The 19,235-nt window shown below is 43.7% G+C and overlaps 3 protein-coding genes across 6 annotated transcripts; 1 reads left to right on the top strand and 2 right to left on the bottom strand.

Annotated features, from left to right (window-relative positions):
• Positions 1-1,530: 1,530 nt before the first annotated feature.
• On the bottom strand, positions 1,531-5,558 carry pex3 (peroxisomal biogenesis factor 3). 4 transcript variants are annotated; one of them, XM_023348160.1, is made up of 12 exons: positions 5,342-5,558; positions 4,519-4,650; positions 4,359-4,440; positions 3,565-3,608; positions 3,351-3,493; positions 3,180-3,246; positions 3,059-3,113; positions 2,841-2,973; positions 2,587-2,657; positions 2,392-2,514; positions 2,065-2,161; positions 1,531-1,927 (listed from the first exon to the last, which is right to left on the bottom strand). In XM_023348160.1, exons 1-12 carry the CDS (start codon positions 5,412-5,414, stop codon positions 1,844-1,846), a joined length of 1,104 nt encoding a protein of 367 aa, XP_023203928.1. In that variant the 5' UTR covers positions 5,415-5,558; the 3' UTR covers positions 1,531-1,843. The 4 variants fall into 4 exon arrangements, with proteins under 4 accessions (XP_023203928.1, XP_005815437.1, XP_023203927.1 ...); XM_005815380.3 differs by having other exon boundaries at positions 3,372-3,493; XM_023348159.1 differs by having other exon boundaries at positions 3,059-3,246.
• Positions 5,559-5,848: 290 nt separating this feature from the next.
• Positions 5,849-7,672, top strand: adat2 (adenosine deaminase, tRNA specific 2). The gene is made up of 6 exons (XM_005815382.2): positions 5,849-6,224; positions 6,573-6,677; positions 6,769-6,919; positions 6,984-7,090; positions 7,368-7,440; positions 7,555-7,672. The coding sequence occupies exons 1-6, from the start codon at positions 6,129-6,131 to the stop codon at positions 7,581-7,583; spliced, it is 561 nt and encodes a 186-aa protein (XP_005815439.1). The 5' UTR covers positions 5,849-6,128; the 3' UTR covers positions 7,584-7,672.
• A 468-nt stretch (positions 7,673-8,140) lies between these two features.
• Positions 8,141-17,276, bottom strand: aig1 (androgen induced 1). The gene is made up of 6 exons (XM_005815381.2): positions 16,958-17,276; positions 14,474-14,629; positions 13,013-13,114; positions 9,077-9,192; positions 8,798-8,964; positions 8,141-8,517 (listed from the first exon to the last, which is right to left on the bottom strand). The coding sequence occupies exons 1-6, from the start codon at positions 17,096-17,098 to the stop codon at positions 8,498-8,500; spliced, it is 702 nt and encodes a 233-aa protein (XP_005815438.1). The 5' UTR covers positions 17,099-17,276; the 3' UTR covers positions 8,141-8,497.
• Between the last annotated feature and the right edge of the window lie 1,959 nt (positions 17,277-19,235).

Here is a 19,235-nt window from a genome sequence, read left to right as displayed (position 1 = left end):
ATCATCAGACTGGATCCTAAAGCTCTAATTCCAGACTCTTATGTCCAAATGAAACGCCAGATTTACTTTCAGAGACGGGAGCTTCAAGCTACTGAGCAACAGTCCGGTTCTGGTTCTGGTTCAGTCCAGGTCAGACAGCTGATCCCATAAGTAGAATTCAGATGCTCTTGCTCCAGATTCAGTCCATTTCTTGTTAAATTCTCTCAAACTCGCTCAAGGCCATTACTGGTGCACGTTTTCCTTCCACTCAACTTTCATGCTTCTGTTCAGTCCTCAGTGACCAACAAGGTTTATGAAGACATTGACTGGACTGGAGGAAACCAGGAGAAGTGCAGAAATGAGGCTAAAATAATCAGGAATGCTTAGAAATTAAACCAAAGCCAGAAAGTTTGAGTCTTGGGTTTGAGTGAGGATGAAGCAGGAAACCATAAAACATTAATGACTTCCTGTTGGGTTTTTCTAACTGGATCAAATGAACTGGGAGTTTCTCTGAACATGTTTCTGTGTGCTTTGAATTCCCTTTAGCCCGCGGCTAACCGGCTGTTTGTTTCCAGTTCATGTTGAACTTGTTCGGTCGCGTCCCGGCGGAGGGTTGCAGGTTCCAGCCCCGCCTTTTTCTGCCCCAAACTGAATAACTTCCACAGAACATCAGAGAACAGGAACACGGCCTGGAGGAACGCCTACAGCGATGGAATCTGGTCTCTCTGCCGTAAATGTTTGCAGAGCCGAAACATCAGAAGATCTGGTGGAAGTTCAGCTGAGGAGGAAAATCTGGATTCCAGGAATCTGCAGGAAAAATTTCAGCTTCTGTGGAAAAATAAATATTTCCTAATATTTCCTAAATGAGAGGGCGGGCGGAGCGCTGCCTCCCAGTTTCTCCAGAAAATCCTGGAAACAGACGAGGCCTCCAGCTTGTTTTCCTTCAGTTTTATTCACCCTTCATCAGCTCCTCTTCCTCATCTCCATCCAGCAGGTCAGGAGCTGCAGCACAGCGCCCCCTGCTGACGCAGCAGCAGTACGGATTTATTCTGTGATTCTAGAGAAACCGATTTAATGATGTCTCACTCTGACTGAAACTAGAGCTCAGGTTCATCTCCAGAGCTGTGAGAAAGTATTCACACCCCAGATCACTACGTCTCCTCATGTGGATGAACTTTGACCCTTTCTGCTTCCAGATTTGGTTTAATGAAGACACATCAGGAACGGCCTGTTTAAAGGCATGCTACTGCATCTGACCTGGATTTAAGTCCAGGCTTTGACTAAGCCACTCCATAAAGTTAATTTGATCTAGGACTGCAACTAAGGATTATTTATTAACTTAATTATTCTGATAATTTTGACAATCACATACACAAATAGTAACAATAAGCTCATTTTCTCATGATAAATGAAAACGGCTTTCTATTTCCTCAGGTTTCTGATCAACAATAAGGGTGGAGTAGACTGCCCCTTTCTGGCCATGAGGTGAACTGCAGGCGGCAGAATTTACACATCCAAGAGCAACAGAAGGAGTGAAATGTAGTTTCCATGTTTAATTTAGATGTTTTATTAAATGTGTTTTAATCTTCAGAAGGTCTAAAACCTTCAGCAGCAACATCTGGATCCATAACGAACGCAGAACCCAGAAAACAGCCTAAAATCGTCCCAGAAGGGTTCGGCGTGGGAGATTCATCAGCTGTGAACGCAGCAGAAAGACTCCACTTCCCAGGATCCACTGCTCCCAGCAGCCTCAGTGTCCTCCAGCAGAGAGGACAGGAATGTCCGGCTGGACGCCGCAGAGGCATCAGACGGAGGACGGACCGGCGTCTTCATCACCGACTCGTTTCCTCCTCTTCCTCACAGATCACTTCTGCAGCTCCTGCGGCGTGCTGAACGTCTCGTACACGATGGCGGCAAACTCCTTCACCTGGTCGTTCAGCAGCAGGTCCTGCAGAGAAAACGTCCCATTACCAGAACAGAACCGGTCCGGACCCCAGCCTGCCGGCGGAACCCAAGCCACCCGGATCCGGCCGATCGACCCACAACAGTGACGGGTTTCCGCAGAACCACTGGCGTCGGACCTACCTGAACAAAGTGGCTGGGAGTCTCACTACAGACGGAGTTGATCTGACCGTTGATGATGGGGATGATCTTGGCCAGCGGCAGGCTGACGGCAGACAGGCTGGAAGAGAAAACCAGAGAACCAAACCTTTCCCTTCAGCTGCAGCTTTAATCCCTGAAGCCAAAAACTGATTCAAAGCTCTGGAAGATACTGACTGCTCATAAAGTCTCTACAGAATCTGACTTTAAACCATATTTATAACTGTTCCCAGAGCAGCAACGGTTGCTTCTCTAAGGTCGTTCCTGTGGTTTTGGTGTTGTCCAGACATCCGCGGTCTGTCCGGTTCTGACCTGTCGGGGGCGCAGTTGGGGGCGGAGTCACTGACAGGAAGCCGGAAGAACTCGGCCAGGTTGTCAAGGAGACGAGAGAAGCCGCGGTTCAGACAGGCGCTGAGAACTTTGCTCAGATCTGGACTGAAGACAGAAACACAGCAGGCGGTTAGCGTTAGCATTAACGTTAGCATTAGCGCCGCCGGACTCGCCCACCTGTCCAGCATGTCTCTGGTCTCGTTCAGCAGTCTGATGGTCACCAGGTCGTTCTCCGTTAAGCCGCACGCCTGCAGGGGAGAAACCAGAGAGTGAGAACGAGGCTCCTGATTGGACTCCGTCCTCAGCAGAGCGGACGACTTTAATCCTACATGTTCAAATGTTTCATATCTATAAAAGCTCAGGAAAGACAGGCTCTGAGAAAAAGTCACTAGATTTGTTGCTTGTCGCTTTTTCAAAATAAAAGTGGCCACCTGGTCGGCGAGGACGTCCTCATCATCCGCCAGCATGTAGGAGGACAGCGGGCGTCCAGAGTCCACCTCGGCTCGGATCCAGATCAGCTGCTGCTCCAGCTCCAGCAGGGACAGACTCTGCTTCAGAGACACCCTGGACACAGAGAGCAGGACATCAGGGGACAGACTGGAGGACATCAGGGGCCGTCTCAGAGACGGTGAGAGACAGAGACGTTTACCCGCCCAGGGAGCTCTGCACTGCCGTCTTCACCCTGGAGATCAGCTCCGTCAGCCCTGGAGAGACACATGGATGGATCAGAGGACATACAAAGGACAGAGACCGGGGTGGATACTCCCTACCGTCTCCTAGGAGATGCTGGATGCTGGACAGGTACTGCTGCTGGACGTCCGGAGGCGTCAGAGGACTCTGAGGGACAACAAACATGAAGTTTCTCCTTTAAACTCCCTGAAGTGAAAAATTCCTGTGGGACAAATCAAAGCGCTAAGCTAATAGCTCTTGCTGCTAGCTGCCTGATAGCTGGCCCTCCTCACTGCTGCGCTCTTTCCCACAGAGTTGTCCAGGTACAGGTATCCCCCGATGATGTTGAGCTGCACCCTGAGGAGAACCACCAGCATGCAGGTGCTGTAGACGGCCACGACGGTCCGGGTGAAGCCTGAGGAACACACACCATGTCAGGATCAAACACCTCGGCTTTACGCCAGGAGAAACGTTTCAAACTCTTACTGATGATCTTTAAATCTTCCCAGATCTCCAGCTTGTTGGCCGGTCTGTCAGAAGAAAGAAAGAAGGGAAATGAATCATTTCTGGCTGCAGCCGCAGCGTTGCTTACCAGTAAACTCAGAAGTGCGGATGAGCGATCAGCAGCGGAGGCTAAACTTCCACTAGCATGCTAATATATATATTTTTAAATCTCCCTGCAAGGGGTCTTTTTGTGGGCTCTAGTGTCCCTTTTTCAAAGTAGGCTGACAGGAAAGAGGAAGGAGAGGTGGAAAGACATGAGGTAAACGTCGTCGGGTCCGGGAGTCGAACCCGTGACGGCTGCGTCGAGGCCACGTTGCCTCTGAATGTGGGTCGCGCTAACCCCTCCGCCACCACGGCACGCCCATAACAGCTAATTTTTAGCTAAATGCTATAGACGTTTTGCTAGAAAAAGAGAAACTATGTTTAACGAACTTAAATTCCCCTAAATTAATCTTTTCTTGGATATTTTCAAAAGCTTTAATTTACTAAACTTTCAGTTGAATATTGCTGTTGAGGTTTTGGTTATCAACTGGTAACAATTCTGCAAGTAGTGGAACATTTATATTCATGCTCTTATTTTGAAGGAGGGGAAACAGCAGTTCTGTTTATATTCTTTTCCCTCCTATAACTTCATTTCAAACAAGAAACATACAGCAGCAAGCTATAAACATAAAAAGCATTAGAAGAACTAATGTTTAACATTAGCGCTGCAGCTTTAGTGCAGCTAGCTATTTAGTTAGCAGTGCTAGCCACTGGTGATCTGCTGTGACTCTTACTTTGTTTTCAGCATCACTGTCAGACTCTCGGAGTTGAGCTGAGTGACGATAGCCTCTCTGAGCGGAGGAAGCATCGACAGAACTGGAAAACACAAAAACGGTGAATTCTTCTCCATGTTCCTGAATCCTTTCCTCGTTTAAAATAATCTGGAGTTCTGACCCGTCATGTTGCAGGTTCTCTGGTTGCTCTCGAAGTGGAACTGCCTTCTGGCCTGGGCTATGTACTCGCTCGCCTCCTTCTCCTGGACCTCCTTGATCTTCTTCTGGGCATATTTACCGAGCAGGTAAACTCCTGGCAGGCGACCAGCAAACAGAACAAAGTTTGTATGAAGAGGCAAAACAAAAACAAAACTGACTCGTCCACTGATATTCTGGACTAATGGAAGTGGTTTTGTTTGGTGAGACAGAATTATAAAGTTGTGTTAGACATGTTGTAGTATTCTATATTCTGAGGGGCAAACACTCGATCAGAGATATTAATAGTAGCAAAAGCAAAGGAGGTGGATTAGCAGAGTTGATGTGTCCATCCAGGAGATGTTACTGTGGAATATCATCTCTAATGACAGCCATACAGCAATGGTCAGAAGCATCTTCAGACTTGTTGCAACACTGACTGCTACAGGAGATACAGCATCAGCATCCACAACAACTTGTTCTATTTTTATCTGGTTTAAATTTATTTTCTTTAGAAATAATGTGTTTCTAAACTGAATTAAATTAAGTGCTATTAACTCACTACATAGGATTACCTTCTAAAAATGTCAGTTTTTAATTTACTTAAATATATTTTCAGTTAAAAATGCAAGAAACAATGACATCTGAAAGAACTTCTTAGGCCGAATTCAACATAAAGTATGATATTTATAAAAACATATCAGTCCGGGCTTTTACTCTCCTATAATATCAAACTAAATCTTTTTCAAAGCTTAAATGATCGGAGTCTGGTTTGTAGCTGCTGCTAGCCTGGATCAGTCAGCACCCACCTCCGACCACAGCTCCGGTGAAAATAAATTTCTTCTTATGTCGTTTGATAAAATTCCAGACAGATGAAAACATCTTCAAACGGCTAAAAGTTTAGAAACTAAAACCTCTTTGTGGTTTCAGCCTCTGCTCCTTATTTCACACACGTCAGCCGGACTGCAGCTCGGAGTCTGCATGCTAAAACTTCAGAGCTACGCTAACCAAAGCCTAGGCAAAACATCCGGTGTGGAATTTCAAAATAAAACCCAATAATGTGATACATTTTAAACTTAATTCAAATTAAACAAACCTAGATTTGAGTTCGGAATTTAAATCTGAGAACGACGTAAAAAAAAGTTAGCTAAAAAAACTATTGTGTCTCTTGACTTTTGTAGTCTGTGCACAAAGAGATTGAACGTTGCCATTTGTGAAGTTACGCAGTAAATTATTAGTAGCAATAATTCGGGTTATTTCATGAAATTAAAAAATAGGAATAAAGTGAAAGTGTTTATTTGAACTTCTGCTGGTTTATAAGCCGTTAAAGCTGAAACACATTAAGAGTTACTCCACCACCTACGTCTGTTATATTATTTTGCACACCACTTCTCCTATTTCCGGTTCAGATTTTACGTCAAGACGTCAGTTTAACGTAAGAGAGCGTCGTGGATACGGTCCGTCCGATATTATCCTCCCCGACTGTCAGCGTGGAGCTCAGAAAGTTGCCGTGAAAAGCATAAAAACAGTAAATAAATGCTGCTTTTTAACCGACAGTCTGTCACCGTGGAGTGACGTGAGACGGCATTAGTAACCATGGCAACAGAAGAGGGCCGTAAAGCCGTGTTAGAGGCCGGGTTTTCTGTAAGTGATGAAGAAATGAAGAAGTGGATGTCGAGAGCTTTTGAAATGGTGAGTTTGAGATATTTAACAGTGAAAATTGCTAAGTTTATATGATATTTAATCATTAAAAAGGGTAGTTAATTAATGATGAAAATTATAAAAATAAAAATATTTCAGCAGTAGAACTTTGATTAGGAAGGTCCTGATAAATCTGGGATTTAAATTATTTTGGGGGAGGAATGAGATACATATTTTAAAATGTATTCAACATTTATTAATATTAAAAACAAACATTTAGAACCACATAAAATGAAAAATACACATCTAGATTCAAGTTTGAATCTAGATGTGTTTCTGTTTGTTTACACGTTTTTCAGCTGTGTGACCGACTTTGACTGAGTTTGTCGTTGCATGCAGGCCAGAGAGGCTCTGCAGGGCGGCGAGGTTCCGGTCGGATGCCTGCTGGTCCACAGACAGGAAGTGGTGGGGAAGGGCCGGAACGAGGTCAACGAGACCAAAAACGTAGGAAACCTTTTCTTCTTCTCCTCCTCTGGAAGATGGAGGCGGATCTGGGGTCGCCGTGACAACACTCCTGTGTGTGAAATGCCCTCAGGCGACGCGTCACGCTGAGATGGTCGCCTTGGACCAGCTGCTGGACTGGTGTCGCCGTGGCAACCTGGACGTGAGGGGCGTGTGCGAGCGAACGGTGCTGTATGTGACGGTGGAGCCGTGCGTGATGTGCGCCGCAGCCCTGCGCCTCATGAGTATCCTGGTGTGTGAGTGTGTGTGTCGGTGTGTGTGAGTGTGTGTTGGTCCTTGACTCTTCAGACGTCCCTCTGGTCGTCTACGGCTGCAGCAACGAGCGATTTGGAGGCTGCGGCTCGGTTCTGGACGTCTCCTCTGCTGAGCTTCCTGACACCGGGACGACCTTCAGGGTCAGCGTCACACTTCACCTCTGACCCCAGGTTGACCTGCAGGGTCACTTCTTGGTCTTTACGTTTGTGTTTCCAGACTTTGACTATGGCACCGTCTTGAATTCTCCTTTCCATCTTCCCTTCGTTTTGTCCTTACTTTATCTTCTTTCCTTCCTTTCCTGGTTCCCTTCATTCCTTCCTAGTTTAACATGAAGGATGGAAAAAGTCTGGAAATGCTCAGGATGTGAGCGTTGTGTTTTGTCTGACAGCGTGTGCCTTCGTGTGTGTGTGTGTTCAGTGTGTTCCAGGTCACAGAGCAGAGGAAGCTGTTGAGATGCTGAAAACTTTCTACAAACAGGAGAATCCAAACGGTGAATAAAACAAACTTTCTATTTTTCTAGATTTTTTCTTTTGCTTTTAATTCACTTTTATGTTTCATTTTATTTATTGATTCTTTTCAATCTTAAATCTCTTTTTATTTTCAGCCCCGAAACCCAAAACCAGGAAGGACTGACCTGCAGAAAGCTTCAGCTCAGTTTTAATATTTATTTACGTGTTGTATTGTTATTTTTTCTAATTAATAAAACCTGTTTATATTTTGGATCAACGTTTCATTTCGTTGTTGTTCTATCAGTCGGCCAGCAGGGGGAGCAGTTTAACTGAGTGAAACTGGAGTTTTGAGGAAAATAAATCCTGAAGCTGCTTTGGATCTCTGACCTCAAACATCTGATCGGATTTTTCAGACTTTTTATTTAAATTTTTTATTTAAGTGTTTTATTGTTCAAAGCATCTAAAACATGGAAATTGATGCTAATGAAAGTAGAACAGAATATATTAAAATAATGTCTGAATGTGTCACCTCGGCGTGTTAATGAGGAGACACACACACACACAGAGCTGTTAACGAGCAGTGTGTGTGTGTGTGGACCTTACGCCTCCCAGTCGAGCAGCAGACAGGAAGCAGTGAAGGTTGTATTTATGTTTCTATCTCGTTCTGATGCTACCGAGCTCCAGCAGAGGGAAATCTGACCCAGTTTGAGCCGAACCGCTGGAACCAGTAAAGAGCCACGCTGCAGATTTGTTCAAGCTTTATTTGCACCTTAAAACAACCACAAGTTTCCTCCAGAAATGTAGTGTGACGATGAGATGGAGGATGATTTGTTCTGCTGGAACCGTCGGTTCCGGCTGGTGAGAAGCTGTTTGGGTTTCCTCCCAGAACTCATGCAGCTCGGCTTTCTGCAGCCGAACATTCAGAGCAAAACGACACGAAGACACAAACAAAAACAACAGAGGATTCATCGTCGTCCGACTCAAAGGGTCACTGATGATTACAGGTTCTGCTCCTCAGCTGGTCTGCTGCCGGTCCAGCGAGGTCCGGTGGTTCTGGCTTCGGCTCGGTCCGCAAAGCGGCTATGGAGGCAGAGGAGGTCACTCACCTTTGACCTTTTCTGAGAGGAAGAGGCAAAGTTTTTGTGAAAACTGACAATCATCATCAGGACACTTGGAAAAATGAGGACAACAACGACCCAAACATCTCCAACACGATGTGTGTGTACCTGTGTGTGTGTACCCGTATGTGTGTACCTGTGTGTGTGTGTAGGGATGTGTCTACCTGTGTGTGTGTGTACCTGTGTGTGTGTGTAGGGATGTGTCTACCTGTGTGTGTGTGTACCTGTGTGTGTGTGTAGGGATGTGTGTACCTGTGTGTGTGTGTAGGGATGCGTGTACCTGTGTGTGTGTGGTCCCAGATGTATCCATTGAGGATCTCTCCCAGGACGTACATGATGCAGATCACGGCCGTCATGGCGCTGAAGAAAGCGACCCGAGCCAGCGGCGTGATGCGTTCAAGGACCGGGTAAACCCAGACACCGGTCACCTGGTGGACCCAACATGTCCTGGAAGGCCAGAACCAGGGTTTACCAACAAATCTGGACTTCAACACGTCATCTGTAAGACGCAGCAGAACCAGCGGATGTTCTGGAGGAATGTTCTGGAGTGACCCGTTACCAGAGAATGTATCCGACGCCGAACAGGCAGACGGCAGCCAGCCCCCAGGACCGACGGGGGTAATTGTGGTGGGTGGTCCGCATCTCGATGATGATGAAGGGAAGAACGGTGGTGTGCTGGAGAGAAACATGGAGCAGAACATCAGAACAGGTTCTACAGAACCAGGTTTGGTTGCCTACATTAAAGCCTGATGACGTCACAAAGAACAAGAACCAATCAAATCACTGATCCAACAGTGAAATAGTGGGGCTTCAGTCTGCAGAGCCTAATGCAGAGAATCACTAAACTTACAATATTTTAATTTTATTTATATTGAATGTTATTACGACTCACTTTATTATTTATTTAGTTTGAATTTAAATGAATTGTTTAATAATTTTTCTTATTTTATTCATTGTGTTTTAAATGTTTTCAATGTGAATTATTAGTTATTTTTGTTTTAATTTAAACCATTTATTTAATAACTAGATGTTCTAAGTTTATTTTACATATTAAATAAATATAATAGAATGAAATGTAATGACTAATTTATATTTTTTAATGAAATTTCCCTCCCAGAGAAATCCTCTGAGCCTTGAAGGTTCAGCCAGTGGTTTGGGCCAGAACCGGGACAGGGACCCCGTCTCCTCTCCTGACCTCAGAGGTCAAACATTTTCCTGAAACCGCTGAATCAGCAGCGATCGGGTCCAGATCCGTGTTGTCTGGAATACCGGAAGCAGGACTCGGATCTTTAAACCCTTCTGATCTCATAACTCCTCCATCACCTGAAAACTCCACCTGGTTCTGGTTCTGATGCTCCGTTTGGACTCCAGAACTTTAATTTTCCTCTGATGAAGTCATTAGGCAGTGCAGCTAACAGAGAAACCTCTACGTGTGTGTGTGTGTGTGTGTGTGTCATGTACTGAGAGCTTCATGCTTTTGGACCCGGAGTTCATCCCGTCATTGATGTAACCAGAAACTAAACCCAGAGCAGAACTTTTGTTATGATTCTCCTGGAAACCAAACACAGTGGAGTGGAGCGGACCGCGCCGCGCCCGACGAGGCGCTGAGGGACGTTGCTCTTCAGCTTTCTTCACTTTTTCTCTTCAGATTCATTAACATGAATCAAGGAAGGAAAATCTGCATCAAATCGGCCAATAATTCACAAACGGTCCGAAGGTTTTTATACTTTGGCAGAATCTCGTCAGCCCATCCATAATTAACAGAACTAACTTTTAATTTAGTATTTTGATAACTTTGAAAATGTTTTGCACAGTTAGATTCCCTAAATAAATTTTTCTCTATAATCTTAAACCACTAATTTAGCTGGCTGTTCTGTGAACTTAGAACTGCGACATGAAGCTGGAGCAGAACTGAAGTTAGTCCTGATGTGAGTTTCTGAAACTAACATCCATCTACTTTCTAACATCTTGTCCCCAGTGGGTCAGGAGGAGCAGCTGCCTCTCCATCTACGGTCCAGGCAAGAGGCGGAGTCACCTGGACAGGTAGACAGTCTGGGCAGGGCAACACACACACAGGAAGAATTTAGAGACCAATTAACGGTTAATTCATTGACACATTTATGAAAAGGTAAACTGTTAGGTTATTAACCTAACAGTTATGTTTCTGGGCTGTGGGAGGAGCACCGGACAGAACCCACCATGCAAACTGGGCCGGGAATCGAACCTAGAACCTTCTTGCTGCAAGGCAACAGAGCTACCAACTGCTCCACTGTGCAGCCCTTCTGGAACTAACATGATATAATCCTTTAGCATTAGCTTAATCTAAATATGTTGGCGTAGCGTGTTAGCATTAGCTTCTGCCTTTTATCATGTTGACATACTGTAGCAGTGTAGCATTAGCTGAGTCGCTGAATGCTTTGGTTTTAGTAAAACTGTATTTTTAATTATTGTTGCCCACAACATGAAGAGGTACTTTATTTACCCATGTTATCTAATAAAATAACTGAGTTAAATGTTCTTAAACTTACTTATTTTGACCCGGAATTGTTTTGTTCATAAACTTTATGGTTTAACTGGGTTTTACATTATGATGGTCCTTCCACTGAAGAGCGAATAAAAACCAAAATTATCCGTAAAATTGCTGCTTTTCTTCCCTCGGAGGAACTCGTCCTGCTTTGAACCTTTTCATAAATGTGTCAATGAATGCAGACAGTTAGTGACATCATCTCACCACATGTTTACTGAACAATTATGCCTGAGATGACATTATTATTAAATCATTGAGTCTTTCTGCCTCCAGCTGAATTCACTCAACTCCTCCCTCCTTCGCTGGCCACATGGTTACCGTGGTAGCAGGGATAAACAAACAAGTCCGACACCATGGTATACCACAAAATATTTACAACACACACACACCCCAACCTGCTCTCGCTTCGTGTGTGTGTTGCACAAAGGCCTCAGCGGTGCTGCAGTTGTTGAGCTTCATAGCAACAGCTCTGCTACATTACGTTGCTTTTGTTTCTTTGGATTTGGGAAACATTGAAGGGATGACCTCATCTCTCTCGCTCTGTCTCACACACACACACACACACACACACACACACCGCTCTCACTTCTCCGAGGATCGGCAGCCGGAAGCGCCACGGGAACATTTTGCGTATCAGAGGCTGCTGGAGAAATGTTCAGATGATCTAACCTGCTGATTGAAGCACCTCGCCGCCGCCGGTTATCAGTCAGGAGCCTCGATGCGCCGCGTCTGCTCCCCGTCCAAACATTTGACTAAACCTACTTCCTCCTGATGGGGAATCAAAGCTGCTATTTAAATCCAGAGGTGGACCTGCACTGATAACGGTTATCATCTGGTTTCTGCAGCTCATGATCCACTGACATGAGTAATGATGCCAGAGAGTTTCGCTTTACATGATCTGCCATGCAGAACTGAGATCCAGAAAGATTTTAACCAATAAAACAAACACTCTGACTCCGTGAACTCCAAAATGAAGTAGCCTAAATTCTAAATAATCAATCAAAATAATCGGGTCAAAATCCCTGAATTCAGGTGTTCTGATCCGTTCATGAAAACAAACGATGCAAAATCTAAAAAACAAAAACGAAATGCAAACAAGCGAAGTTGCAACCACAGAAGAAATGCAGCAAAAACAACAGCAAGTATGAAACTCTGCAAAACCAAAGTCCTCCAGACCACCAGGGGGAGTCTGGAGGAGTAATTATGCTGTTTGATAATATTGTTAAAGACTTGAAGTATTTCTCCAACTTTCCTCTTGACAGTGGTGAGCAAATCTGCTAATTGTGGAGCTAATTTGTTGTGAAGTTTGTTCAGCGACTGAGCTTACCCAAATTCATTTTTTCAGAGAAATTCTGAAGCACTAATTTATTTGGTTGTTTTGTAAACTTTTGGTTGAATAAAGTTCAACATCTGTATGCTCTTATTTTGAAGTGTACTGTCAGTGCAGCAGTTCCACTTCCTCTGGCCATGTTCACCTGCAGCTCTACAGGAAACAAACCGTACAAGCAGGTGTGTAATGACGAATCTCCCCTGTTGAGGGCGACATACCGTGTTGTGCTATTGCCACAGGGTATCGACATGGATGAAGTTAGCGCGTTAGCATTATCTGCCATGAATAGCACCTCAGTATTTATCGCTAGCTTCCATTAAACACCATGTTGGTGAAGCACAGAGAGCTTCGTGGAGAGGGTTTCCATGGAAACTGGTCTGGTGTAAGGCATGCTGCGGTAATCAGTCGTGCCTGATTGGTTCATGTCAATTATGACAGGTTGGTGGAGGCAGGATTATGCTGTGGGACTGTTTTCCAGAATTCTTTCCAAACTTTCAATCCCAACAACAACTTTAGGTCTTAGAAATTTAAATTTCAGGATAATCAGGAAACTGATTGATTTTGACTTTATTGATCATGGAACTGATTAAAGTTTGTCATCAAAGCTGCAGCCTGAGCAGAGAAACAAACCCACTCACCATGCCGTGGTTGAGCCACTGAGGAATGAAGTTATCCAGCAGCTTTGGGTAGACCAGCTCTCTGTCGTAGAGGTAGAGAGTCCAGAATGTGAACACGACAAACTGGAAGGAGGAAAACACAAAGTGAGAAACAAGAAGAAAGAAAAACTAGACATAAACCAACCAGTCAGAGAAGAAGATCAGAGAATATCGTCCATATGGTTGGATGGACAGTTGGATGGACGGTTGGTTGGTTGGATGGATGGTTGGATGGACAGACAGTTGGTTGGTTGGTTGGATGGAGACAGCCTTTATGCAGAAAGACCCTCTGGGATTTGAACCGGGAACCCTCGGCATTCCAACACATTCAGTAAAGTCATTCTTACTGTCTAACTGCAGCTGCTGTTAATAATTAGGCTTCATGTTTATTAACCCATGTAGAAACAATCAGCTGAACAAGAAGGAATAATGTACTGTGTCTTTAAAAGATGGGAACCAATCTTCCAGCAGCAGAAGAAGAACTGGGCCATGAAAGCCGCCTTGGGGAACGCCACACGTAAGCTGATCCTGTCAGTTAGTGATGAGGTGAGTTAGTGAACAGGAACCTCATCCATGTGTCACAGCAGCCTTTTGTCCCACGCCCCTGAAGGCACCATCAGCCGGTTCCGGGAAGCCTCTGCTGTTGGACGGAGGCCAGGACTTGTTCTGCAGCTGGGATGGAGTTACCTGTGTGAACCCAAACCCTCCTGTTGTGGCCTGAACGGCACCTTTCTGCTCTCAGCAGGAGGCCCAACAACCCGCTTCCACGTCTCCTTTAAACGTTTTCAAACTGTTTGGGTTCTTAAACTCCTAATTCTGCTTATTTTCAATAATTAAATTAGATTTAACATCTTTAGAAAATGATTTTTCTCAAAACAACTTCCTTCGGTTGGTCAGTTTTCTGGTCCAGAGCTTTTCTTGTAATGCAGAGGAAGGTATTAGCATCTCGTTAGCATTAGCGTTATCTTCCTTGATCTCAACCACTAAATGTTTTAAGTAGGCAGAGAAATTCTGGAGCTGTTGATCAGCTTTTTACCATGTTTAGGTAGGAAAAGTCATACAACTAAAGCTCCTCATACAAGGATCATTTTTGCATCATTATTAGTTACTAGAGTTAATTTTTAACCTTTAGAAACCAAAAAATACCTAGAGTTTCTTTTTGACCTCATGCAGTAAGGAATACTGTTTATTTTTTCTGAAATGTAGAGTTTTTCCCTTTTACTAATTTTCCTGCTGCTTCATTTGTTGACAGATATGACACTGATTATTTGTGTACACATTTAATTACCAATCAAATACTTTACAGTACAACCTGATTAATGACCCAACATGATGGATAAGAGGTTAAAAATGGTCGTTTCCAACAAATAACTGGATGATTTATGGAAAACTGCCTGAAATTTCTAAATAAATGGAAGAAACGGGTCAAGATGGCGTCCTCACCGCTCCAACGGGGAACGCCAGCACCGCCATCATCCAGTCCCTCAGGCCGATCAGCTTCTTCAGCTGGCGCTCCTGCTCCCTGCTGTCGGCTCCTTTGGTCAGCAGACTGGACACGTCGATCAGGACGCACAGCCCGAAGAACACGGCCTGGATCACCTACAGGAGGAAGCACAGCCATCAGACGCAGCAGCTGGACGGCGACGAGAGAAGCAGCTCAGGGTGTAACCTCCATCATGTAATGAAACACCGCCGTCGATACCGTATGTCCACAGAGATGGATGTGACCTCTGGAGAGGAGGCCTGCGCCCCTCCCCCTCCTCCTCCTCCCTGTGGGAATCTAACGTGTCACCCAGCGGATGTGAGGATGGAGCTGTGGGTGAGCCAAAGCTCTCCACCTGAAAAACTTATGAAACTGCTCCCACATACTCAGAAAAGCAGTCGACTGCCTACGTTTCTCATGTCAACTCACTTCATTTTCCACAATCCTAATTGACGCTAGCCCGTTTGCTGAGCTAGTTGGGCACATTGCCCCGTTTGTTATTCACCAGGGAAGCCACCGCAGAGCTAAGCACAGTACGCTAAACATTTCCAGAGTTAGCTAAAGTGCTTCGGCGTTAAGCTAAAAGTTAACTCCGCGGTTAGCAAATAACTGGAAGTGTTCAAAAAAAGATGAACTCAGGGAAATCTGAGAGCGCTACATTTTTTCAAAGTTAGCAAAGGTGCTAAGCAGCAATTAGTGATGCTATTAGCATCTAACAGGAAGTGTTCTCAGAAAGAGTGCTTACCACTGGCCATTTTAAATGGTGCTAAAGGGGTATGGAAATATATGAAATATAAACACTATTGGTAAATATTGATCCCTAGATTGATTTCTTTTCTTCACTGATTCAATGAAGTCAAATTAAAGTTTAGACTTTTCTGAAGTTCCCCGTGTGAGATGCTGCTGCAGTAAAATCTGAATTTCTTTCTCTGGACGCTTCAATCAGAACGGAGGATTCTGTGTTTATCTGACTAAACAGACCTGGAGGCTGGAAGCAGCAATCATATAAAATTATCTTAGATTTGAAGAACCAGATGAGACTCTGAAGGTCAGTTTGTTTTTCCAACAGAAACCGGTTGTTGGTGGAGCCTCAGCCGCTCTCCGTCTGTCTGTATGGCTGCATTGTTCTCCCTGAATGGGCGCTGAGTGTTTGGTCCCTTCACTCCTTATATAGATTTCACAACGGCATCCATAACAGGCTTTTGAAGGCTAATATGCGGGCTGCTGCTGCTAACCGCTCAGTCAGGGTTTCTATGGTTACAGAGATGACTGACAGCAACCATAAATACTGCTAGCATCAGCTGCAGCCTGGAAGGGTGACTATAAACTATTTGAAGGATAAATATATTAGATAAATATATCTAATCACTGGTGTACCATTTGTAAAGTTACACCAACAAACATTAACAGCAATATTTCGGGTTATTTAGCCTGTAATAAAAGAAAAGAATATTAATACTTTCACCATGTCATTCAGTAATTTACAAATGTCACAGTTTCAAATTAAATATTTACACAGCAAGTTTAAATTTTAGTTCGAAGCTAAGTATTTTGCTTGCTAATGAAATATTTAACTTGCTAGCTAACTATTTAGTTTAGAGCTAGGTAGTTAGTAAGCAAGCTAAATATTTAGCCTCAGATATTTAGTTTGCTAACTAAATAGTTAGTTTGGAATATTTCGCTTTCATATTTAGCTTTTAACAAAATATTTAGATTCCCGCCTAAATTTAGCTTCCTAGCTAAATATTCAGCTAGCTAAATATGGTCACGGTGGTCGCGTGAAAGCTACTGCGCTAGCTAAATATTTATCCTCAGATATTTTGTTCGCAAATTAAATATTAAGTGTGAAACTGTGACATTTATAAATGAATAAATAACGTGGTAAAAATATGATTGATTAAATTTCTTCCTCTTACAACAGGCTAAATAACCCACATTTCCGCTGTTCGTTTTGACTGATTTATAAACATATTAATCTGCCAGCTTTGTTGCATTTTATTCAATATCTGATTATTTAAACATATTAAGTGGTAATAAACGTGAAGTTAGTGAGTATAATAGTTCTCTGGATGCTAAACGTTAAAAGATGTTTTCGTATTGATCCTGTTTCAGAGCTGTAAAGTGCGCGCGGCGCGCTCCCGCTCACAGGAAGTTGTTTATGACAGGTTGCATTTTAAAGTCCAACACCTGTTCCGGTTCAGCCGCAGGCAGCACATTGACCTCTGCAGAGCCGCGGTGGTCGCTTCCAACGCGACTCCAGAACCGTTTCAGAGCTTCAACCCGCACCATAAGGCTCGGTTCTGATCCAGTTAGCTCCCCGCCCCCTTCCCCGTACAGCCGAACAAAGAGAGAAACATGATCCTTTGATCATCCTGCAGCAGCGCCTCTGCGCATGCTCCAGTGATGATAATAATAATAATAATAATAATAATGGAGAGCCTGACCAGGTCGATGAAGGTGAGGAACTTCCAGCTGCCTCCGTAGGTCTGGTGCGCCGGCATGTCCAGCGCTTTGTAGTGGCAGAGGATGGAGAAGTAGGACAGCAGGATGGCGACCCGCAGGACCTGAGAGGGGATCAGCGCCATGATGTTCCCGTCGATGCGTCTCAGTGTCCCGCTGTTCCCCCAGACACCGGCCCGTCTGTCTGTCCTCCTGTCTGTCTCTGCTGGCTCTTTAGCTGGATGTTTCTGTCCTCTCCGTCTCCCTGCACCTCTCCTGCCCCCCCGGGTCTCCGCTGCTTCCGTGTTGATGATGATGATGATGTCAGGGGGCGGGAAATTGTTACGATGAAGGCTACTTTCAATAATCTTGATATGGATTCTTATTGCATCTGAATAATAACACTGGAATAATATTCCAAGCTTTTCTTTGATGACATAAATAAATTTGACACTTTAGATACTTTATAATAATGAATGTAATACACATTTTTACAGCTAGCAAGCTTTAGCTCGGAAGTAGCTAAATTATTAGCTTGCTAAGTAAATGTTTGGAGCAAAAAATGTTTATTTAGCAAGCTAAATTATTACTTTCAGATACTTAGCTTAATATTTAGTTAGGAGACACAAAAGTAACTTGCTAATGAAACATTTGCTCTTAGCTAAATGTCTGCTAAATATTTTGCTTACTGTATTTAACTAAGTATTTAGTTTGGAGACCAATATTTAGCAAACAGGTTAAATATTTAGCTTCATATATTTAGCAAACTTAATATTTAGTGTAGATATAAATATTTAGCCTGCTAGCTAAGTATTTCGTTTTTAGCTAAATATTTACTTAACAAACTCAACATTTAGCTTCATAACAAAATGTTTCTCTTTTTAGCAAAATGCTTAGGAGCTTAATATTTTGTTAGCAAGCTAAATATTTAGCCTCAAGCTAAAAATGTAGTTAGCAAAGAATTTAGACTCAAACTAAATATCTAAATGCTAAATAGTTAGCAAGTTAAATATTTAGCCTCAAGCTAAAAATGTAGTTAGCAAAGAATTTAGACTCAAACTAAATATGTAAATGGTAAATAGTTAGCAAGTTAAATATTTAGCCTGAAACTAAATATTTAGTTCCAAAGTAAATATTTATCTAAAAATCTAGCTTATAAATATTTAGATAATATTTAGCTAAATTAAAGATTTAACTTGTTAATTAAATATTTAGTTTGAAACTGTGACATTAATAAATGAATGAATAATGTGGTGGAACTATGATTTTGAACAAATGAATCCACATTTTTGTCTAAATAATGTTATTTCAGTGACTAGCAGCAATGGCCCGTAGAGCTGCTGGTAAATCATGAGGTCAGTATACTGACCGCCGGTAGGTGGCGCTGTTTCACCCCAAACCACCAGAACGTTCCGGTTCATTCGACTCCCAAAGGGTAAATAATGTTTCAGCAACAATAAGGAGGTAAAATTTGATCACCTCTCTTCATTCATCCTGAACTCTCCCACATATGTTCCTCTTTCAGCCGTTATGTCATCCGATTTGACCTTTGCCCTCACACCTTTACGTAACACCTGGACCACACCTGAAAACGGGTCAGATTAACGCAGGAATCACAGCCTGCAGCAGGTCCTCTGACTGGGCCGGGGTCCAGGAATGTGTGTCAACCAGCGGCTTCCTGTCCCTCTGTGGGAGTTAAGGTGTGACTCGTGCACGCGCGTGTGTGTGCGTGTGTGGTGTGCGCGTGTGTGTGTGTGTGTGTGTGTGTGTTTGAATGAGTAAGCATTAGTAATCAGTCAGCTGTCACAGCACTGCTTTGTCTTGTAAAACTGCAACCATGTTACAGTTTGACTGTAGGACAAAAGCTCGAGGCAACGCTGTGTGTATGTGTGTGTGTGTGTGTGTGTGTGTGTGTGTGTGTGTGTGTGTGTTGCTACAGACTGCTCTCCTCCTGCCACTCAGCAGGTTCTTCGTTCAGCTTGTTTTTCTTTACTGTACATCGTCAGTGAGCCGTGAACTGGGAGGATCAGGAGTTCCCGTCTGATTGTGACTCAACAACTGGGATTGGCGCAACTCCAGTTGCAGCAACTCCAGTTGCTTTGTCAGAAGCTCAATCTGGCCACCAAATCCTCCCTCACAGAAACCTTCCTTTAAGAGTCAGAGGGCTTTGAATAACGGCCGCGTTCCTGATCAGCTGCGGCCGCCATCTTGTTTCCAGAGAGAACAGGAGTTTCTCCTTCAACTGTCCAAAACAGCCATATTGGTTCAGTGTCATGACCTTTC

The sequence above is a fragment of the Xiphophorus maculatus genome, chromosome 15 (assembly GCF_002775205.1).
Source record: "Xiphophorus maculatus strain JP 163 A chromosome 15, X_maculatus-5.0-male, whole genome shotgun sequence".
Lineage (NCBI taxonomy): Eukaryota > Metazoa > Chordata > Actinopteri > Cyprinodontiformes > Poeciliidae > Xiphophorus > Xiphophorus maculatus.
Note: the sequence above shows the minus strand (reverse complement) of the source record. Positions and strands in the feature narration are given on the sequence as shown.